The sequence below is a fragment of the Triturus cristatus genome, chromosome 9 (genome assembly GCF_964204655.1).
Source record: "Triturus cristatus chromosome 9, aTriCri1.1, whole genome shotgun sequence".
NCBI lineage: Eukaryota > Metazoa > Chordata > Amphibia > Caudata > Salamandridae > Triturus > Triturus cristatus.
In genome coordinates, this window is record NC_140592.1 from 847397552 (window position 1) to 847421855 (window position 24304).

General features: G+C 52.2%; 1 protein-coding gene across 1 annotated transcript in view; it reads left to right on the top strand.

Moving 5' to 3' along the window:
* LOC146798941 (exocyst complex component 3-like) overlaps window positions 1-24304 on the top strand; it is a 243595-nt gene that overhangs the window by 23142 nt on the left and 196149 nt on the right. Inside the window, exon 2 of the mRNA XM_085626310.1 lies at window positions 21372-21939. Coding sequence (XP_085482436.1) covers window positions 21372-21939 — 568 coding nt within the window. The remainder of the gene's footprint in view (window positions 1-21371; window positions 21940-24304) is intronic.

A 24304-nucleotide genomic window follows, 5' to 3' on the forward strand; every position in this document is an offset into this window, starting at 1 on the left:
GCTGGCCATCGCAAGACAGCTGGCCAAAGTGACATGCGCAGTGCAAACTGGTGGCAGTGGCGGCTGGTGGAATTTGAAACTGGTGAGGCATATGCAGAACGAATCAACGTATGCGAGCGCGAGCAAGCCCGACGGCAATAAGGGGGGTTCGGGGAAGATCTCGCATTTAGCGATGCACCGCGCGCAAAGTAATTTGTTTTATTTACTTAAATATGTACTTACCTCCGTTCATCCATATTCCGGTGTTTACATTTCCCCGCCCCGCCTCACTGCCCCACCGAACTCCCTCCACGGACCGCTACTGATTTCAGAGAATTTCTGGGTTTTCAAGTCACACACACACCGACAGGCTCGGCACATTTGTTAACTCGCAGAGGCGTTGAGACAGATGCACTGACAAACACCACTGTCAGACCACTGACATGCAGGCTTGTGTAAGGAGAATTACACAAATCAGCATTCAAACACACAGGTTCAGAAGATACAGAAAAATTGTGCAAGTACAGAAGAGGGTAATAAAAAACGTAAACACCGACCTGAAGGAATTACAGGCTTGCAAAGATACGTGGTACAAGAAGTACAACGTCGCCATAATGGTGAAAGGATAAGACGGCCATGTCGGGATTTGAACCTGAAGCTGGCAGAAATCCCCCTTCTTTTTGCACCGCGGACATTACACCACAGGGATATCCTAGCGCCAACTGCGTGTTTGACATGCAGAGCTCCTTCAAAACACATTTGCGTCAAGCACACGCAGAAGCAAAACAAGCACTGGCGTCTGGCAAAGCCAATAGGCCTGGCATGCATTTTGAGCCTCAAATAAAACATAAAACCCTGCTGCAGAGTAAAATCAAACAAAACAATCTGTATGCAGTGTATTTAGGAGATAAAACATCATTATAATGATTCCGAATAGTTTTGAGAAAATCTTGCAATTGAAAGCGATAACATCTTCCTGAAACACATACAAAGCACTAGTGAAACGCTGTTTTGCTCCGCGACCCACCAGCCCCTTGGAGACCAGCTGGGGTGCTCGCAATCCAGCTAAACAAAATGGGAACCCCCTCACCACGAGAACTTCGAGCCAGGGACTTGGCCAGAGGGGTCATTAAGCCCAGGGTCAAGAAGGTGGAGAGGCCGTAGAGCTGCAGATGCGAAGGTAGCCCGAGGGTCGAAAGGAGTCTGGAGTCCGGGGATACACGGGTGTGCAGGTCAGTAAGACACTGCTCAGGAACGATGTGCCGGTTTTCCAAGGAAGCCACCCGCTGCGTCAGAGCAAAAACATGTTAAATATTAATCTGATGCACACACTGAAAGAGATGGAGCCGGCCAACTCTTAAAGCAGCAGCGCAGCGTGTAATTCACAACCAAGGGGGTCTATGCTTTGCACAGTCACAATGTTTCAAAGGGGCATATGTATCAACATCTCCATTTGCGATTCTCAAATAGCGATTTTTAAAGAATCGCTATTTGAGAATTGCAAAACGGGATGTATTTAAAAAATCGCAAAACTTTAGCGATTTCTTAAAATTCCTTAATTGCGATTAGCAAATTGCGAAATCGCAATTAAGGAATACCTTCCCATTCATTTCTATGGGCCAGGAGACCCATAGGAATGAATGGGAAGTAATTCTCAAATTGCGATTCGCAATTTGCTAATCGCAATTTGAGAATAATTTCAAAGGTGCAAGGGTGTCTCATGATGACACCCTGATGCACCCCTGAAATGGGCATGTGTGTGCATATGGCACACATACATGCCCTAAGGGCATGTATGTGTGCCACGTGGCACTTTGTAAAATTCCAATAAGTGCATTTTTAACAGAAATCGCAAATTACCACCAACTAGAAGTTGGTGGTAATTTGCGATTTCTTAAGGATAATTCGCAATGCTTTGGTGCGTGGTACATATCATTTAAGAAATCGCAATTTGCGATTTCTTAAATGCTTACGCAAAATTAAGAAATCGCTAAATTAGCGATTCCTTAAATTTGCGATGAGAATTTGCTTCATACATCCCGTTTTGCGAATTTTTAATCGCAAATGCTGTTTTTTGCGAATCGCAGCGTTTGCAATTAAAAATTCGGTTGATACATATGCCCCCATATGCTTAGCAATTGCGAATATTTCCTCCTGAAATACTTGGCATGTACCATGTTGTGTTTCTCCCAAATCCCCCGGCCTCTCCCCCAAAAATAATATTTTTTTGCACTCTGTACAAAGTAGTTCAATGAATTTTCTGAGCTATACCCTGAAAATAAATCTGAAATCTTTTAGAAATATGGCGCTGAAACATCAAACCATCGACGGAGCACAATGATTCTTTCGAGTGTCGAACACATGCTTTCATCCACAACTTCCTCCCAAAAAAGTCACACTGGCCACAACATAGGCTTTTCTTTTGAAACTTAGCATGGAGGCCAAACATTGAATGGGTATGAATTCGGACCTCTACACTCACCATTAGGGCCAGTTAGTTACACTCTGCAAGAATGTCAGAGATACTTAAGAGTGCAGTACGTCAGCACCCTCAGCTCTCGGTTCAGCACTTTGTATGCAAACCAAAATTCACGCGCTACATCTACATTGTCCCTAGTACCTAAAGCAAATGCAATCTGTAGAGAGCACCGTGTAGGAAACCTGCACCCTTCCTTGCAGTGGTGCCGTTCACTCCAGGGCAAGTAAGATGACGCCATGTCGTAAATACAGGCAGGAACAGCACCAGCCGTGGAATGGGCTCTGAAACCAAACGAAACCGCTCCCTGCGCCTTCATACCCATGACCCTGTGAAGATGCCAGGATATCGCTGGGTCTCTCGACCCTATAGCAGGGGCTTGGGGTGATTTTGGTATAACCTCCATTGCCTGGCTGAAACAGGAGCGCTGCAAAGCTGAGCTTCCGAACCATCCCATTTTCCAGGCTATCGACTGCACGCACAGTGCAATCAATAAATCCATAGGAAATGCAGAGAGATTCATTAATCTTGAGGGGCCCTTCGAGCTCGCATGCAGCTGAAAAACGGGGTTCACATTCTACAAAATTCACGGACAGAGCGTGATTTTTCCATGCCAGGAAATGAGCTCTATCCAAGTGTCTTTGCAAGTTGTTTTCGGAAAGCCTTATGTAAGCACCACTACAAATATAGAACAATTAGACACTCCAGGGAAGCAGTGCGCGCCGCCTTCTACTGACCACATTGTTAATTTACCCCGAAGTCGGCCTCGTTGTACAGAGTCACGGAAGAGTAATTTATTGTTTGTTTTAAGGGGTTACTAGAAAGGAAGCCACCCGAACTATACATGCGGGTGCAGCATTACTTTAATGTGTATTACACGAATACCACCCTGCCCGTACCATGACTTCCTAGCCACTGCATTCCACACCATGTCAGCCACCCCAGAATTCATAGGCAGTCGCGGCTCGCGCTCTAATACTCGCGGGCGGGGGAGGAGATGTTAGGGATCACGCGCGGGGGAGATTAAAATAAAGCACCACTATTAAGCAAACTTAACTAAACTTACCGGATTCGGCCCGTCGCCTCTGCGAGTCCTCCTGGGCCGGGGTCCGACTACCGCGTTGGCAAGTACCGCCTGCTCTCAGCCAATCCAGACGCTGCTCCAGCAGCAGCGCCAGGATTGGCTTGAGCAGTAGTGCGCATGTTCTGTTTAGGGCTTATTATTTTTTGCGACCGGCCCGAACATGCAGCATGGAACAACCCTCGTTCTTCTAATGAGCAGCCTAGTGTGCGCATGTTCAGGGCTGGTCGCAAAATGTTTAAGCCCTAAACAGAACATGCGCACTCTTGCTGTGCGCTCCGCCCACCACCTGATACGTGTTATGGTGGTGGATGTCAACTTGCAGCTGAACTCCTGTAGTGTAGTGTTGCCCCGCCCCCTTCTAATCCGACTGCCTCCGGCTCTGGCGGCCTGGGATACAGGGATTACCTAATTGAGTGAGTCAGAGTTACAGAGTGACGGGCTGACGGCAACGCTCAGTGGTGGGGGCAACGCCCAAGCGCCCTAATAGACGCACCGCCCCTGACTGGTGGAGTGAGCCCACTCTCCTGCAGCCAGTCAGAAGTGGCCCGCCCCCAAACTCGGCTCGGCAGGGGAAATGGAAAAATAAAATGGTAACAAATGCATTTTATTACAATTTTAGTTTTCACCTTTGCGGTGCTGGCTGCGGGGGGGGGGGGGCAACGCTCCTTTGCCCTCATGCAGGTGTCCTCTGCTGATAAGCTGAAGACAGCCAGTGGCATAACGAAAGTTGAGGGGGCCCCCCTGTCTGGTACACAGATGGCGCCCCTTCCGATTTAATCCGGAGCTCTCAGGCCTGAGTTCTGTGATGAGGGGCCCCCTGCAACTCGGGGGCCCCCCTGCACTGCGGGGGCTGCGGGGGCCTGTGTTATGCCCCTGAAGACAGCCCTTTCAGGTCGGCTAAGGTATTTTTAGGAGGATCACAGATTTCATCATAGGAGTGTAGCGTAGTGGCTTCCGACGATTGATGTTCAAGCATTATTGAGAATGTCGTCATTCCCCTAAAAAAGAAATCGAACATTAGTATGTCAGCTGGATAATCTTCGTCCCATCTCTCGCCTGCCTTACTTTGCTAAATTAGCAGAGAAGGTGGTAAACATCCAACTGACTGCTCACATCAATCACCATAACCTTTTTCATCCTACACAATCAGGCTTCCGTACCATTTACTCTACTGAATCGGCACTGCTCTTATCTATTGAAACCATCCGTAGACATGTAGATGCGGTAAAGACGGTTGCTCTAGTCCTTTTAGATCTCAGTGCCGCATTCGACACTGTTGCCCAACATACGCTACTTCAGCGCCTTAGGGAAGGAGGCATGGCTGGTAGGGCGATGGAATGGTTAAGGTCCTTTCTACTTGACCGCAGTTTTCAGGTATCGCAGAAACCTTTCCTCTCCAAAAGTGTCAAGCTGGACAAAGGGGTCCCTCAGGGCTCCATACTTAGCCCGACTCTCTTTAATCTCTACATCACCCCCCTGGCAGAGATTGTAGGGAATTGTGGTGTCATACGCTGACGACACACAACTTGTGGTGACTCTTACTCAAGACTCTGAGGAGGCAGCCATTAATTTTTCAACGTGTCTTCAAGAACTGGCATCATGGATGGCCTCTAATTGCCTTAAACTTAATAGCAATAAAACCGAGGTTCTAGTGATAGGTAAGGCTCCCTCGATTTGGTCTTCTGCATGGTGGCCTCAGACGCTGGGTCCTACCCCATCATCTAGGGATCAGGTAAAGAACCTGGAGATGTGGCTAGATACCAAACTATCTTTTGAAACCAGGCGAATGACGGGAAACTGTTTTGGGGTCCTGCGCAGTCTCCGGAAGACCTTAGATGTACTCCCTGTGTCAGCGAGGAAAACGATGGTCCTCGCCCTTGTGACATCTTGTTTGGACTACGGGAACGTTCTTTACTTGGGATCAAATACTAAATGTGTTCAGAGACTCCAGAGTCCAGAATGCAGCAGAGTGTCTCGTTCTAATGCTTTCGAGGAGAGCCTCATCTAGCAAGGCCTTGGCTTCCCTGCATTGGCTCCCGGTGACGGAACGTGTTCTTTTTAAAGCTATGTGCGTTAGTCACCGCATTCTGCAGAAGAAGGGCCCCTCCTATTTGCATGACCTTCTTATCCCATATGTCCCCATGCGTTGTTTAAGATCTAGTGGGACGGGTCAGGTCAGCATTCCGACCATCAGAAGAGCCAGGATGGGCGGGCGCTCCTTCCGCTCTTTAGCGGCCACACACTGGAATAAACTTCCGTTAGGGCTCCGACTGGAATCATCGGAGACTATTTTACGGAGAAAGCTCAAGACGTGACTTTTCCCATCTGGTAATTCCCCTGTCTGATGTCTTTTTTTGCCTCACCCTACTTGCCTGGAACGGGCTCTTGTCGCAGCGCGGGGACACACTAGTGTAATATGCTCTCACGGGAAAAAATATTTTCTCTGTGGTGAAAAAAATACTAAAAAATGCTTTGCAGACTGCAAGATGGCCGCACCGATGTGAGGCTCCCGACGCTCGACCCCTCGCATCCGGCCTTTCTCCGTGTTCCGCTGACCTAGCAGCGCCCCGGAGGTCCCTATCTGCTGCGGGACCGGGGCTCTATCATCGGTGACATTCTTGGCCGTCTACATGCTCCCTGGCCCGAGTTTTGCCGACTTTCGTTTCGCGGCCGCGAGGGACGCGGCTGGCTGGATCTGAGGCCGGCGCCGGGGGCTACGCGAGACCGCGGCGCCCGAGGGGGGCACGGGCCGTGTGGCCGGCGGCGATTGGCCTTACAGCGCGGGACCCGCGGAAGAGGGTCCCGGTCCTGTCCGGAGCTGCTGATCCCGGATCCCGGTTTGGAGGGGGGCATGCTGTGCCCACGGGACTCCTGAGCCCTGCAGAGACCCCGAGACAACGCCGATCCGAGGAGAGAGGCGCGCACCTGAGTGAGCGGCCCGTGGGGCCGGGCCTGGTTTCCTTCCCTGTGGTGGCCGAGAACTGGCGCAGACAACGTGAAGCACCCACAACAGGTACTGGCGTCGGCGGTTGGCGGCGGGGGCCCATCGCCACACGAGGGTCCGTGCGCTCCCCTCCCCCGTCGCCACCTGGGCAGAGAAGGACCCCCTATTTCCTCCCCCCTCCTTGGGGGGGGTTCAGTTGCAGAGCGCCGCCGGTGTGTGCCCGGGAGGCCGCTGTGGGGGCTTAATTGGACACGGGCCCTGTGCCTGAGATACCGGTGGGACTAGACCACGCCGGGTCACCTTTACGCGGGGCTGCGGCACCCCCGGTGGTCTCTTGGCCCGTCGCAGCGGGAGGAGGGCACCGCTCCTGCCCCTCGAATCCACACCAGCTGGCTGTTGGGACACTGGGACGGCGAGCCACACAGCGCCTGGGCACCGGCGCACGTGCCCCGAGGGCAGTCATGGGCAAGGAAAGGGGTGCCAAGTCGGCGGCCGCGCCCCACCAGACCAAGATTGATCGCTTCACGACCTCCGAGCCCCCGGGTGTTGGGGGGGAGGCGGCGCCGACTCCCGGCACGGACCTTGCCGCCATTCTGCAGGCCATCACCGCCTCCCGCACGTCCTTGGAGGGGATGGTCGGGGAGGTGAAGGTGGACGTGGCGCTCCTACGACAAGATCTCCGCAATGCCACGGCCCGCATCACCGAGACAGAGTCCCGAATTTCGACCGCGGAGGACGACATCCGGCAGCTCCAAGATCAGGTCCGGGAGCTCACGACCCATTCCAAGGAACTGCACCGGCGTGCGGAGGATGCCGAAAACCGGGCCCGCCGCAACAACCTCCGCCTGGTGGGCTTTCCGGAGGGGGTCGAATCTGGCCGCACCGACGACTTTCTAGAGAAGTGGTTCAAGTCCTGGATGCCGGCGGCCAGCTTGTCCACCTGGTGCGTAGTGGAAAGAGCGCACCGGTCGTTGGCCGCCAAACCTCCGGTGGGGGCCCCACCGCGCCCCTTCATCCTGCGGATCCTCAATTTCAGAGACAGAGACGCTATTCTGAAGGAGGCGCGACTGCAGTCTCCCCTGTCCTTTAATAACCACACCATCATGGTTTTCCCCGACTACACCCGGGAGGTTCAAGAGCAACGCCGCTCATACCTGGAGGTGAAACATAAGATGCGCTCCTTGGGTCTTCGATACCAACTTCAATTCCCGGCCCGCCTCCGCGTGGTCTTTCAGGATAAGACCCTGTTTTTCGACACTCCCCGGGCGGCCTGGACTTGGCTCACTGAGGAGCGACCCCTGCGCCAATCTGGGCGGGCGTCCCCGGCTCGGAGGCCTTCGGACCTGGATACCACCAGACCCCCTCGCCCACGCCGCAGGAGGCGCACACAGTCCCGGCGGCCCCGGGGGGGGGTTGGCAGCTGGGCCTCGCTCCACGAGCATGTCGGGCAGGAGGCCGCGGGACTCGTCTGCCTCATCCGAGACATCCTCTCAGGCGGCTGGGGGCCTCCGGAGCCGGTCACCGCGCCCGCCGGACCCGTCCCTGACCCCCCTCATCGCGCCTGTGGACCTTTCTGATCTCTCCCGCAGCCCGGCCATTTGACTCTGGGTGGTCTTCTGTCTTGGCAGCAGCTCTGGCGGCCCGGCCCCGCGGCTGAGGCCTCCGCCACGGTCCTGGACTCAGTGGATCTCCGCTCATGGGTAGTAGTCTAGGCCGGAACACTTGCATCCGTACTTCTGGAGGGGTCCACCACGCTCTTGACACCGAGCGTTTCGCTTGGGGCTTTTGTAATAGTTGTTGAAGTTAGGGCGACAGATGCTTCAGTTCTCGAAGTGTAGGGTGGGGGGTGGGGGGTTGGGGGTTGGGTTTTGTTGGATGTTTTGTTGGATGTTCCTCCTAGGGAGGGTGGTCCTCTTTGTTTGTGTCTGGTTTTTCCTGGGTGCCCCGCATCGCTGCTTCCTGCGAACGTTACCGCAAAGCTCCGCGCTTGTTCACACACACGACCTGCTGCTGCCCGCTCCCGTCTTGGCGCCCCTTGGCTTCCTCCCGCGGGCGTCATTGCAGCGCTCCGCGCTGGCTCACACACACGGTCTGCTGCCGCCCGCTCCCAGCCTGGCACCCCTGGCCCCCTATTGCCTGTCCCCTGCTTTCCCCATGGGCCCTGGTCCCTGCGCGCCGGTGCGGCATGATGTCCTCCTGGCTCCCTGGGGTGGCTCCGACCCTGCGGCGTCCCATTGCGCCTGTCGTATCTATGGCTGACGTAGCCCCCAGGGCGCAGCTGCGTATCCTGTCCTGGAACGTGAACGGCCTGCTGGATAGGCTTAAGCGCACGGCGGTCCTTAAGTATGCTCAGCGCGTTGGGGCCGACGTCCTCCTCCTTCAGGAGACCCATCTCCTTGGGGAAAAATGCCCTTTCTTGGCGCGTTATGGGTACGACCGGGTGTGGCACTCGGGGTTTTCCCGTGGTTCCCGCGGGGTGGTGGTCCTGCTGCGTCGTTCCTTTCCCTTCGTCCTTCAGAGGGTGGCCCGTGCGCCCCATGGAATCGGGATTGCTATTTGTGGTACACTGGAGGGTCGCCCGGTCAGCTTCCTTTCGCTCTATGTGCCCCCCTCGGGATTGTCGCAGGCTTTATCCCACGCTGCCTCGTTGTTGGACTCTCTCCCCGTGGGCGCTACCGTCCTTGGGGGCGACTTTAACGCGGTCCTGGCCCCACAGCTGGATTCGTCTGGACCGATTTCGGATTCCCGCGCCGCGCGGGCGAGACAGCTGGCGGGATGGGCAGAGGCCCAGGGCCTCTGCGACGCCTGGAGGCTCTGGCATCCTCACGATCGTCAATACACCCACACATCAGCCGCTCACCACTCTCATGCCCGTATTGATGTGATTTTTGTCCCTCCCACCGAGTGCGGAAGCGTCCAGGATGCCCACATCCTTCCCAGGGGCATTTCGGATCACTCACCAGTCCTCCTGAGTCTGGGCCCCCCGCCTCACGCGGCTAGGCCGGTGTGGAGGTTCAGCGCCTGGTTCCTCCAGGATAAGACATTGCGTGAGGCGGTTGGCACTGAGCTTACTCATTATTACGGTGCCAATGAGGGCTCCGTTTCGTCGGCGGGCACCCTCTGGGAGGCTTGCAAGGCAACCATCAGGGGGGCGGCCAAGGCACATGTGGTGCGGCACCGCCAGACACAGCTGCGGCAGCTCACTGCTTGCGAAGCCCGGGCGCTGCGGCTGGAGCAGTCGCTCTCCGAGCACGACGACCCGGCGGTAGACCGTCAGTTGCGGCTCCTTCGTCAGGAGATTTGTCAGCGGTCCCTCGAGGCGGCCAAGCTTCTTTGGCAGTCCTCGGTAGCGAGGGTGTATGGCTGGGGGGACAAGAACGGCGCACTGTTGCACCGCCTGGCCACTTACCCCAGGGCGTCGCGCATCATTCCGGCGATTACCGACTCGTCGGGGGTGCTCCAGTCCTCCTCCGTGGCGATGGCAGCGGCATTTGCCCAGTTCTATTCTCAGCTCTACCGAGCGCGTGCGCCGGACCTTTCTCTGGACGCCCTGCTCGCGCCCGGGACCGCCTGCCTGGCCCGGCTTCGGCCGGACGAAATGGAGAGCCTGGAGGCCCCCATCTCCGTCGAAGAAATAGGGGAGGCAATCGGGCGTATGTCAGCGGGGAAGACACCAGGCCCGGACGGCTTTCCTCAGGAATTCTTCGCGGCCTATAGGGACACCCTGGTCCCGCGGCTGAGAGCTCACTATGCGGAGGCGCTTGAGAGGGGTTCCTTCCCCCCGGAGTCTGACCTGGCCACGATTGTGGTTTTGCCCAAATCCACGCCGCCGTCCACCGACAGAGCTGCCTACCGCCCAATTTCGCTCATCAACACCGATGTGAAGCTCTATGCGGCGGTCTTGGCCCAGCGGCTTAGGCCCCTGTTGTCTACCTTGGTCCACCCGGATCAATGTGGCTTCATGCCCGCTCGGGGCACGCGCCACTGTCTGCGCCGTCTCCACGTGGCCTTGGCCCACCGCCATCGTCTGACCCCGTACCTCGCTCTACTCCTCGTCGACTTCGAAAAGGCTTTCGATTCGGTGGGGTGGACCTACCTCTTCGACGTCCTGTCCCGCATGGGCTTTGGCCCTCGGTTCGTGGGGATGGTGCGAGTCCTCTATGCCCGGCCCCGTGCCAGAGTATTGGTTAATGGTGCGTTGTCAAGGCCCTTTCGGATCGGCCGGGGGACGAGGCAGGGTTGCCCACTGTCGCCCCTTCTCTTCGCTCTGGCGATGGAACCTCTGGCCGCCCTGATTAGATCTGACCCCCTCCTTCGGGGGTGGGAATGGCCTGGCCTGGAAGCCGACAAAATCGCCCTCTATGCGGATGATGTCCTACTGTACCTTGGGGACCCAGCGCGCTCCGGACCGCGTGCACTATCCATTCTGAGCCGTTTCGGCCGGACATCGGGTCTCTCCCTCAACCCGCGGAAGTCGATCCTGGTTCCGTTGCACCCCTCCAGGGAATGCTTTGACTGGCAGGAGACCATCCCTCTGCGCCGCTTATCATTTCAGTACCTGGGCATCTGGGTCTCCCTCCTCCCGGAGTTGAGCTGGGCGCTCAACGTCGCCCCCCTGGTCAAGAGGGCCAAGGTCGACCTGGCGCGATGGCAACAGCTGCCCCTTAACCCGCTAGGGAGGGTCGCCCTCTACAAAATGATGATCCTTCCCCGGTTTCTGTACGTATTGCAAAACGCCCCCCTCTCCTTTCCGCGACCGTGGTTCCGCGAACTAGACGGGATGGCGACGAGATTTCTCTGGGGCGAGGGGAGGCAGCGGCTGGCTCTGTCGACGTGCCGCATACCCACCTTTGACGGGGGCCTGGGCATGTCTGATCTTTACCTCTACTACATGGCCACCCGCCTCCTGGTCATTCACGACTGGTTTGGAGGGGGTTGGTCCGACCCGGCCTACAGGGTGGAACTCAACGGCTTGGGTTTCGCCGATATCCAAGATCGCCTGTACGGCGCCCCCATCCCTGCTTCTTGCCCGGACATCACCAGGGCTGTATTCCTGTCCTGGCGAGTGGCGCTCCGCCTCACCCGATGGACGGGACGGTTGACCCGGGTTACCCCCCTGTGGCACGGGACGTGGTTGCGGGAGGTCACAAAACTGGAAGGCTTCAAATCATGGGACCTCATCGGCATTTCCCAACTGGGGGACGTCTGGCGGGGAGGGCGGATGTGTTCCTTTTCAGAGCTGCAGGCGCGGTTTTCCCTTCACTCCTCTCAATTTTATAGATACCTCCAGCTGCGCCACGCCATACGCACCTACACCCCACTGGACGTCCGGCTGCCAGACCACAGCCCTCCGGAGGCTCAGGTCCTGCTGGGCAACCTGGGGAGGGGGGGCATTTCCAGGATTTATCGCTCCCTCGTCAATTGCACCCCTACATCCCTTGCGGGTCTTAAGGAGCGCTGGGAGGGGTGGGTGGGTCCCCTGGATGAGGCCGACTGGCGGGACGCCCTTATGGCCCCCCGCTTGGTGACGGCCTCCGCTAAGCTGCGACTCATCCAAATTTATTATCTCCATGCGGCATACCTCACACCGGCTCGCCTTCACCGTGCGGGCCTCTCCGGGGACGCGGCCTGCCCCCGATGTGGTTCCGAGCCGGCGGACTTCCTGCATATGGTGTGGTCCTGCCCTGCCCTGGAGGGGTTCTGGAGAGGCATTGAAACCGAGCTTACGGAGGTCCTGGGGTGGGAGGTGCCACACGACCCCCGACACTCGCTGCTGGGCATCACAGATGGTTTAGATGGCACGCGTTCAGAGCAGCTGTTTCTCATGACGGCCTTGATGGTGGCCAAGCGCGACATTGCAGCGGCATGGAAGCAGCCGTTGCCGCCAAGTGTGGCTAAATGGGGAGCTGGGGTGGACTGGTGCGCGGCGCAGGAGCGGACTCTCTATCGGGCACGAGGATGCCCCAAGAAATACCGGAAAGTTTGGGGGAAATGGCTAGGCAATATACTTTAGTAGGACGGTTCGGGGGGTGGAGGGGGGCTTCTGGGGGCGGGGGGGAACGGGGGGTGCTTCCTAATGTATTGCTGTGTGGTACTGCTTCGGAATACCTGACTGTTTCTGTTGTTGTACCGTTTAAAACAATAAAAACTTGTTTATCAAAAAAAAAAATGCTTTGCAGTATTGTGAGATGTTTTTGCATGGACAAATGTAACCTATTAGATATTATGTTTGCTACGCATTATTTATTATGTTAGAAATTAGATGTGGTCTGGCCACCGAAGGAGCGAGCCAGATGCTGGACTGTAGGTAAGGTCAAGGTCCTTTTGTACCCTCTAGCCCTAGACAATCTGACCCACCCCAGCATGCATCACGAGTAAGACTCCAGGATTTGTGGTATTTAGTTTTTTGACAGTCCCGTCTGTATATATCCATATTTATTTTTTTACTCATTTTAGCTGTATTTATCCAATTTATGTTATGCTTAGTGTAAACAATGAAGCTGCAATGGGGTATATTTGTGTGTTTATTGAACCAAGAAATGTTTACTCATGTTTGGATGTCTAATTAAGTTTTAGCCATTTATAGTACAATACAGTCATTTGAAATCATTTGAATTGTAGAACAGTTTAAACAGCTGTGTTGCTGCAGTTATTTAAGCTTCATTAGGACATCCTTTTCCTTTTTTTAACTTCCATACCTGTCGATCTGCACAGCTATTGACCCAGCATGCATGATTGACACTAGTGAGAATTGTGCAGAAGAAAACCTGTTTTGTTTATTTTTAAATATTTAAAAATAAATACAGCAATGAAAATGGATTGTTTTCTGTCTGTATTTACCTGCAAAAATCAGTAAAAATTGAACATTGGGAGCTTTAATCATGGGGCAGCCCAGTTCAGCCATTGGGTGCTTTAACTGTGCGTTATGGCAAGCTGCCCTTTCACAAGGAGCACATCCCACACAGAGTAGTTCCCTTTCGTGCCAGGAACTACAGTAGCAATTTTGTTTAGATTGATGATAGACCGGTAGCCTCCCCAACAATAAAGTTCTGCAAAACCCTTCAGCGAAAAAAATAAGAATTGCCAAATGCAAAAGGGGGGCAGCCAACACCAGACCTATTGGCTTTGCCAATGCTTGTTTGAAATTTGAATAAAAGTTATCCGACCCTCGGTCCAGGTCCACTCTCTCCCCACAGCTCCGCTGTGCCGTCTCTTGTCTCCAGACCCCGACCTCCTCCTTGGGAGGTTCAAGGCTGCTGCCTGCTCCTGCGCCTGCTGCCCGCTCCAACTGGGACCAGACTGCCTGCAACCACGTAACCTTTCTCATCCGTTTTTTCTTAATTTTTCCCTGTTGTGCCACTTTTATTGTGCCCATCTGTGTCTTGCTCTAATTCCACCACTGTTTTTATTTTCTCGTGCCTGCCTGTTCCTTTCGCCGCTGCTGGCCCTGAGGCCCCTTCCCCCCAGAATTCCCCTCCAGAATTCTCCCGCTCCGGCCTCCCAGCTTCTCCTCCCACCTCCCCTACTTAATGGCGGCCACTGCAGGGGAGTGCAAGTAAGACCGCCGACCCTTGGTCTAGGTCCACTCTCTCCTGCAGCTCCGCTGTGCCGTCTCTTGCCTCCAGACCCCAACCTTCGTCTTGGGAGGTTCAAGGCTGCTGCCCGCTCCAACTGGGACCAGACTGCCTGCAACTACCGTAGCCTTTCTCAGCCGTTTTTTTCTTTATTTTTCCCTGTTGTGCCACTGTTATTGTGCCCATCTGTGTCTTGCTCGAATTCCACCACTGTTTTTATTTTCTCGTGCCTGTCTGTTCCTTTCGCCTTTCGCCGCTGCTGCCCCTGTGGCCCCTCCCCCCGTAATTCCCCCGCTCCCGCTTCCCAGCCACTCCTCCCTCCCACCTCCCCTAATTAATGTTGGCCGCTGCGGGGGAGCGCGAGTAAGATCTCTGACCCTCGGTCTAGGTCCACTCTCTCCCCGCAGTTCCGGTGTGCTGTCTTCTGCCTTCAGACCCCGACCTCCTCCTTGGGAGGTTCAAGGCTGCTGCCTGATCCCGTGCCTGCTGCCTGCTCCAAATCGGACCAGACTGCCTCCAACCACCGTAACATTTCGCAGCCGTTTTTTTCTTAATTCTTCCCTGTTGTGCCACTGTTATTGTGCCAATTTGTGTCTTGCTCTAATTTCACCACTGTTTTTATTTTCTTGTGCCTGCCTGTTCCTTTTGCCGCTGCTGCCCCTGTGGCCCCTCCCCCCGGAATCCCCACCGGAATTACCCCGCTCCCACATCCCAGCCTCTCCTCCCTCCCACCTCCCCTACTTATTGGCGTCCGCTGTGCTGACGCGCTGTCGGCGCGCCGAAGGCGCCAAAAGCAAGCCCTTCTGCGCCTGCTCCCACTACCCATCGCTATGACACCACCACCCTCCTTGCACTCAACCCTGGAAGACTTAGACAATGCCAACAGGCCTCGCCGAACACAAACCACAGCTAGTTCTCCTGCCTCCACTGCCGCCAGACTCTCACTGCCACCCCGGCCTCCAACACCGCTGACGCCAGCACCGGCGACACCATAAAATGCATCCTCCTCAACGTACGCTCCGTTCACAATCACGCCATGGAAATCTGGAACCTACTCGACTCACTCTCGCCCGACATCGCCTTCTTCACAGAGACCTGGACCAACGCATCCTCCACCCCCAACATCAACACCGCCATCCCAGATGGATAGAAGATCCAGAGGAAAGACCACCCTAACCACCCAGGAGGGGGCCTCGCCAGCACCCACAAGAGCACCCTCCACCTCACCACCTCCAGCGAAACCTTCCCCTCCACCGAACACCTGCACTTCCAGATCCAGACCACCCCCAAAGCCACATTCTGAGGAACCCTCGTCTACAGACTCCCCGAACACCCTTCGCCACCACCATCACTGACTTCATCGCACCCCACGCCATCACCTCAACAAACTACATACTCATTGGAGACCTGAACTTCCACCTCGACAACCCCAGCGACCCCAACTCCACTATCCTTTGTGACAACCTCACCAGCATCAGACTTAAACAACTCGTCAACACACCAACCCACAGAGCAGGACAAACCCTCGACCCCATCTTCGAGGCAGGAAACAGCATCCGATTCAGCCACCCAACGCAGCCGCCATGGACCGACCACCACTAGTACACTTCCCCATCAACAAACCCAAGGCACCCAAACCAGGCCCACGCCCACCACGAAGGAACTGGAGAAGGTTACTGATGAGCAACTTAACTCCACCCTCACCTGAGACAACCACACCTGGGCACCCGACACAAACGATGTAGCTAGAGAACTCCACACCTGGATCACCGACTGCGCAGACGAACTCACCCCGCAACGCAACCCCGACAGACAATGCCCCAGGAAAGCTGCCTAGTTCACCACCGCTCTCCAAGAAGCCAGATGCACCTGCAGACGCCTGGAGAAGAACTGGTGAAACATCAAGACAACCGGAAACTACACCACCTACAAGGATGTCTCGACGGACTACCACAACCAGATCAGAGCCACCAAGAGGAACCTCATCCACAACAAAATCCTGGACAACTCCACCAACTCCAAGGAACTTGTCAGTGTCATTCAAGAATTCACCAACCCATGCAGCGAAGCTACAGCCATCTCCCCATCCCAAGACCTCTGCGACAAGCTTGGAACCTATTTCCACCTCAAGATCAAAAACCTCTACGACAACTTCATCGACCTTCCACTAGGTGCCACAGACAGCCCCACGCCCCCAGAAACACCAGCCAGCCCACCATCTACAACTGGACAACGATCACGGCCGAAGTCACCGTCTTGACCATGAAAAGCATCCAGTCGAGGGGCCCCCACCGACCCCTGCCCCCTCATATCTACCACAGAGCCGCAGCCGCCATCGCACCCGTACTACAACTCACCATCAACACCACCTTCAAAACAGGCACCTTCCCAGACGACTGGAAGCGTGCAGAAGTCAGACCCCTGCTCGAGAAGCCCACAGCTGACCCCACAGACCTCAAGAACTATTGGCACATCTCGCTCCTCCCCTTCGCAGCCAAAGTTGCAGACAAAACAGTCATCAGGAAACTGGCACGATTCATTGAAAGAACGCCGTCCTCGTCCATCCCAATCTGAATTCCGAAGAAACCACAGCACAAAGACTGCCCTACTTGCCACCACAGATGACATCCGCACCCTCCTGCACCAAGGCCACTACGCACCCTCCTCCTACTCGACCTATCAGCGACCTTCGATACCATCTCCCACCGCACACTAGTCGCCAGACTACACGTCGCAGGCATACAAGGAACAGCCCTGGACTGGATCCGATCATTCCTCACCGGAAGAGGCCAAAGGATCAGACTCCCATCCTTCCTCTCCGACCCCACAAAAGTCACCTGTGGAGTCCCACGTGGTTAATCCCTGAGTCCACCCTCTTCAGCATCTACATGGCCCCCCTCGCAGTCATCGTCCGACAACACGGCCTCAACATTGTATCCTATGCCGACGACACCCAGCTCATCCTCTCCCTCACCAAAGACCCCACCACTGCCAAACTCAACTTCCAGAAAGGAATGCAAGACGTTGCAGTCTGGGTGACCAACAGCTGCCTGTAGCTCAACGCCGAGAAGACAGAAGTCCTCGTCCTCTGTGCCACCCCTTCTGCATGGGACAGCACCTAGTGGCCGACCACCTTCGGAAACCCACCAACCCCCTCAGACCACGCCAAGAACCTCGGCATCATACTTGACTCGTTCACTCACCATGAACCAACATGTCAACGCCGTCACCTTCAGCTGCTTCAACACCCTCCTCATCCTCCGCAAGACCTTTAAGTGGATCCCCCTGAGTAAAGGAAGACAGTCACCCATGCACTCATCACCAGCAGACTGGACTATGGAAATGCACTCTAAGCCGGCATCAACAAATCCCTACTCCGCAAATTCCAGACAACACAGAACACCACCGCCAGACTCGTCCTCGGCATCCCCCGACACGAACACATCAGCCAACACCTACGAAGTCTCCACTGGCTCCCCGTGGAGAAAAGAGTCACTTTCAAAATCCTCACTCATGCCTACAAATGCCTACACAACAACAGACTCAAATACCTGAACGACAGAATCAACTTCCACGTACCTAAAAGGAACCTCCGATCTTCCAACCTCGCACTGGCCGAAACCCCACGCATCCACAGAGACAGAGCAGGCGAAAGATCCTTCTCTCACATTGCAGCCAAGACCTGGAACGAGCTACCGGCAGACATCAGACGCGCCCCCTCCCTGAACAACTTCAGGAAGACCCTCAAGATCTGGCTCTTCCGCTAAACAGATCTGCGGACCCTCCCCCTTCATCACCTTCAGACCCTCACGGGTGAGTAGCGCTCTTACAATTCCCTGATTGATTGATTGATTGATATGACGCTTGTTGTACGATTTACATGTTAAATATTTCCATGTCTCGGCTCGTGCATGGGCTCCTAGAGCCAAGCCAGACCCTCGGCTCAGCTCATGTTTGGCTCTCTCTGTTAATCCATTAACTCACCTACCCCTGTTACATATATGGAAATTTCTGTGTTAGAGTAAATGGGAATTCTGAGTGCTTTTTTGGCGGGGTCCTGGGAAACTGTAACTGTTGTAACTTCCCCTGACCTACTTCTAGAAACCCTTGAGAATTCCAGTAACTTGAAAATCTGCACCCAATTGTAGATTTAATCCCCTTGGAGTAGATTTTACAATTTAGCTACAATGTTGGCCAGAGCCGGACTGGCCGTAGGGGGCACTGGGCGTTTTCCCGGTGGACTGCTAGGGTGAGGGCCTTTTTTGTTACCAGGGCCGGCCCCTTGTAACAAAATCGGCCGAAGCCGGTCCCAAGTAAACAGCTCGGCCGCCCCCCCGCACCACAGGGGGCGGGTCAAGCAGTTTGCCTGGTCTAGTTTCGGTTCCCAGTCCGGCCCTGATTTTGGCCTCTAATGCTTAATCTGCATACCATGACCATAGCATTTGAAAATGGGTCCATTCAGGATCTGTACCCTGGTTTGTGGGGATGTTTGAACCATACACTACAATGGCTGCAGTCTTAAGTGAACCTGCCCTTCTACTTGCTCCCTGGTACGTGGCTTGATTGCTCAGAGAGTTAAACACTGCTGACATATGCGATAAGTGCAAAATCCCAACATGATCCACTTAGCCTTCCATATCTTTCAGTTGGAGTGCTAGTAAATTGAGTTATTGTAGCATCTGTTATTTGCAGTGTTTATAAATGGCTGAAATGCTTTATAAAGCTCAATATTTTGTAAATGTGACTCTTTTCAGAGTTGCTTGATTTCACAACAAAACCCAATGATTGCGAAGGCTGTCATCAATTAATTGGTGCCACACCCTGTTGACATTGCTCCAGTATATATCACATGCACCCACACACAGTAATTATGTTGAAGGTCAGAGATTGCCATGCACTTGGCAAACAAGCTGGCAGGTATTAGTGAAAAGCAACACAACTGGTTTGGAAAACTGGTTCTACTATTGTCTTGTTCCTGAAATGTATATCCCAAAACCAAACAGACCTAATAAAAGCATCTGAAATCATGTGACTAAAAACAAAAACGGAGTTATAAAAACTTATGGGAACTATAACGTTACCAGGGAATACCAAGACAGGTTTATGCACTTGCTATGGAGGCAAATTGTGGACAGTGTTGCTAAAAAATTCAGGAAAAGAGTCAAAACAAGATTGCGGGACAAAAGGAACATTTTATGAACCCATCTGCAGATGTCAAACAATGATATAAATGTATGTAAGTAATTATATGACTGACATCGGTAAAAGTCAAAATAGGTTCATGTTCTTTGGTTTTTATAATACCCAGAAGCACTGACCAATCATTTACATATAACTTGCTCACTTGAATATGAAAAGCCCAGCAAACGTGCGTTTACCCCTTAGCCTTGTTTCTCATCCCCTCTCTCTTTTATGGGACATGTTAACAGTGGACTAGACTTAGCTGGGGTCGACTCTGGTGCAATGGCTTAGAGGGGTCTCCTCCCCAACGGAACCTGCCAGAAGGAACACCCAAGTAAACCCCATCAAGAAAGGGATCAGGTAGCCCCTGAAACTGTGAAATGCCCACCAGGAAACCCGAGCCAGATAACTTTAACAGAAAAAGATGCATCAGTTGTCTCCCCAATAGTTGAACGTACCCGGGTAAAAGCCAACTGGGACATACAGACCCGGCCCTCATCTATGTGGAGTTCAATGTAGGGATCCCACCATTGGGAGAATGCATGTCAGGTGGTATCCCACCAAAAGGAAAATATGTCCCATGGAAGCAACCAACAGTGAGATACATGCCAGAGACCTTTCCAACAGGTTATTGCATGCTAAGAAACCACAATCAGGAACAACTCAAGGTAACCAACTAAGAAGGAAATGTGTGCTGGAAGGCTATCACCAGGGCCATGTATGTTATGGAATAACCTATAGGGATGTATGCGGCAGGTCTCAGCCAAAGTTGAAATGTGTGCGAGGTAAACCACCAAACGGTTAAGAACAAGTAAATATGCACCGGGTAAATCATCACCAAGAAAATGAGCTCCCGGTCACCCACCAATGTGAGGCCCACACAAAAGCTTTAATCCACACTAATGACCATTCTGTAAACAATAATTTGAAAATGGTACAGAAAAAAGAAAATGATCTTTACACTTGTAAATTCTATTGCAGAAGGCTCAATCCTTTCATTGTAGGGTGATCTGTAAATCTGCATATACCCAGGTGCAGTGTATAATTTGTAACAAACATAAGTGCCAGGGCTCTCATGAGGAGGCCACTGCAGCGTGTACCACACATTGCCCCTGCCATGCTGCCAATGATATTACCAAGACAACTACTAACCATCACACTCCTACAAGTGTGAGAATTCGGACTATTCCAGGACCCCAAAGCTATAAAAATGGCTTGGGCGGCAAGCAATATATTTTTTAATGTGTATTAAATTAATAATTGACTGTTGTTGTGGTCATCTCTAAATTAGACCGCGCCGCCTTGTGGCAGACTGTGACAAGCACCGGTGTTGACAATTAAGTCCAAGTGCCGAGCACTGGAAACTACCTGCTCAAATTAAGCACAGCCCTGGTATAAATTTCTACTAGGGAATGAAGAATAGTTCAACAAGAGGTGAGTTACACCTAGGTGTAGGAGTAGATCTACACCTGAGTTTGCTTGCACATTCCCATTTACTTGAATCAGGCACAAAGTTTCTGTTCTTCTAGGTAATTTAATAAATGTGTCTCGTGTTCATTTCAGGCAACTTTATATACTATAATTTTAGTACAAAGTGAAATTATCATTAGATGCATCACCAATGTCCTGTGTGGAGGGGTGAAACCATCGATATTCAACCTCCATCTGACATCAGTGTCATTTGAGTATCTGGTCTCTAGGGAAACAACAAGTGGTGTGTGGTTAGTAGTATCTGGCAACCAAAATTGTAGCTGAGACACGTTAGCTTTTGTGAATCAATTACTTTGACTGCGTTATTTTAGGCTGCATTTTGGATTATATGCATGGTAGATGTAAGGTGCTTACAGAAGAAGAAAAACTTTTGGACAAAGTGGAAATCTTTTTTTTTTTTTACTCTTTAGAACTACTATGTATCTGTCCCTTTAGCAACATGAACTCTGCTTTAAAAGTTTTGAATGTAACTTTTGTGCTGGAATGAAATTTTATTGCTATGTTCTTTTATGATTCTTTGAATCGAAATAAAGACAAATTGAATTGAATAATCTCGCAATCGATTTTCAAAATCAAAGATGAAATAATGTATTATGTTTAATATATTTTATGCTGATCTATAATTATAATTCTGTATTTTAGGCAACGATCTGAAGGCACTGTTGGAAGGAAACAAGTTTCTTGAAGCATGTAAATATGTAAATGAACAGGAGGAAAGCAACTCCATTGATGCAGAATCATGTTACCAAGATATATCCACCTGTATGTGGAAAGTCATTGAAGTGTTCCTCTCTGACTGTGTTTATTCGCATGGTGCCTTAATACAGGTGGTTGAAGCTGTAAAGTGGGAGAAGAAAAAGCACAGAGAATCTCTGGAAAAGAGCTTTGACTCTGAATGTGCCGCAAGGTGGATTCACAAAGAATGGGAAGCACAACTGGAGTGCTACCTAAAAAAAGCAATACAAACATGCATTCCTTTGTTTCCTTCACGTAGTAGAACATTGAGTGAACATTTAAGAGACCTTGAAATCTTCATTGATTCCAAAGTTGGGGAACATGGACCTTTCCTCAAAGAAGTCGGGCTTCTCGTAACCTACATAAAATGCTTTGACCTTTGCATTCTTGATCACCTTGAAGCTGTTCTAAATTACTGTAATGAGTATGGAAAATGTGCATTACTTTACCTATGGGTTACCAAACATTACAAAAGGTAAGTCCTGCTGAATAGATGTATCTGACACACTGTGGTGAAGCGTAAAATTATTGTCCTAATGCACCGCAGCGAGCGAGCCGGCACTACTTACGGAGGGTTCGGGGGGGGGGGGGGGGGACCCCACCCATGAGAAAATTTTGAAAAAAGAGTGGACAAATGCTACATTTTCAAGCAAATTTGAGAAAGCAGGAAGGTTAATAAAGTAATTGTGAAAGTGCATTTATTACATTAATAAACAGATGTCATATAACATAGGTAGCTGCTTATTCAGTATATGTCTCTTTGCTCTCCCTGGGCCCTTACATATCACTCCTCTGTGTCTTTGCTCTCCCAGTGCCCTTACATATCTCTCATCTGTATGTTTGCTCCCCCTGTGCCCTTACATATCACTCCTGTGTGTCTTTCCTTTGCCCGTGTCCTTACATATCTCTCACCTGTGCCTTTGCCTCTCCATGTGCCCTTACATATCACTATTGTGTGTTTTTGCTCTCCCCGTGTCATTACATATCAGTCCTCTGTTTGTTTTCCTCTTCTTGTGCCCTTGCATATCACTCCTGTCTGTTTCTGCTCCCTCAGACCCCTTACATATCACTCTTTGGTGTCTTTACTCTCCCTTTGCCCTCATATATCACACCTCTGTGTCTTTGCCTCTCCACATGCCCTTACAGATCACTCCTCTGTATATATTCTTTTTCCTGTGCCCATCCCTCGCAACCCCCTTTGCCTTTATCCACCACTCCTAGATACTTTGCTCTCTGTGCCCCTTCTGCATCAGTCACTGTGTCTTTCCCTCTCCTATCTGTTTCACTTTTGCCTTTAACTTTATCTCGTATCTATCGCTCTGTCCCGTCCTCTCCCTGTGCACTCATGCACCTCTCCAGAAAACTTAAATAAAACCATCATACTAAGGTGCTGCTAACCCTATCTACCTGCCAAAAATGCACCCATATCCCACAGCACTTTATCTTCAACCACCTCCTTCGTTGCACTCTGTCCTGAGATGCATCCTCAGACCCCTCTGATCTGTCACAACCAACAGAAAAACACTCCCCCACACAAGATCCCAACAATACACCCTGCCTACCACTCATCCCCCACTGTGCAGCATGCTACCTGCCTGAAAATGTGCTATCGCGCACTGCAACGGCATATGAAGCACTATGTGAGTGACACAATACGCTAACTTATCTCTTCCTATCCATCACTTCGCCATCTCTCCTCAGCTTCCTTCCCTCCCACTGTGTTGCCACGCGCCTCTTTGTCATTGTGCCTCTCTAGCCTCCCGACCCTCTCATCCTCTCATCTCCCTCCCTCAATGCCCTTCTCCCCCCTTACTCTTCTCATTCACCCCCTCTCACCCATCCATCGCTTTGTCACTCCTGACTCACTTTTAACCTTTCATCTCAATGCTCCATGGCGTTCTCCATTTCAAGCTACTGTTTAGTTTCTTCCCTCTTTCTCTGCCCCTGTCCGCCCTCCTCTTTGTCTTTCCCTTCTCCATTTGACCCTCCCAGTCTAGTCTTTATTCTCCTCCATCCATAGTGTCCCTTCCTGCTCACCCCTGTGTCACTTTTCCCCTCTCTAAATGTAGCTGTTACTTCTGTGCTCGTCCCACACAAGCGGTTACTCACCCACAGTCCACTGCGCCAGAGCCTCAGAGGCGCCATACCATGGTACCGGGCGCCATCAACTCACATATTACTTTCTCACAAACGCACGTCTTAAGCGCAGTAACCCCACGTGCTGCCTCCTCCTTAAGGCAAAATGCACAAACCACCATAAAGCCACTACTCCCCCACACTACACGCAGAGACACTGCACTGGTCACTATTATATGGATGTGGATTACAAATATGGATTATTATTATAAATCCCCGTCACCACAGAAATCAAGTGCCCAGGTCCACACGTGGGCAGCTCATCAAATCCACGTTTTTTTCTATGTATTCTGGGACTGGTAGTCCTGTATCTCTAATTAACCGGTACTACAAGTCCCACAATGAAAAGACTAAATTTAGACTGTGTGTGCGCCCAGAGGTGTGAAACTTGTCAGCTCCGCACTCTTCCACCATGAAAGACCTATGACCTGACCCCCCTCCACCCCGCCCCCAACCCTGCCTTCTGTGGAGGACCATTGCACCAGCCACCTTAACCCCCACACACTTTCTCCCCTATACCCATCCTCACCTCGCCAGAGAACCTATTCAACGCCTCTTCAACAAAGACAGGACGGTGACCCTGACACTTACCAAACCTAGCATTTTTGGAATCTCTGGCATGTGGGTTGAATTGTAAACTGAAAGTAACAACGCTGCACCACATGTTTAGAGGTAGTTTTAAAAGCAATTTAGTTTTGCGTTAG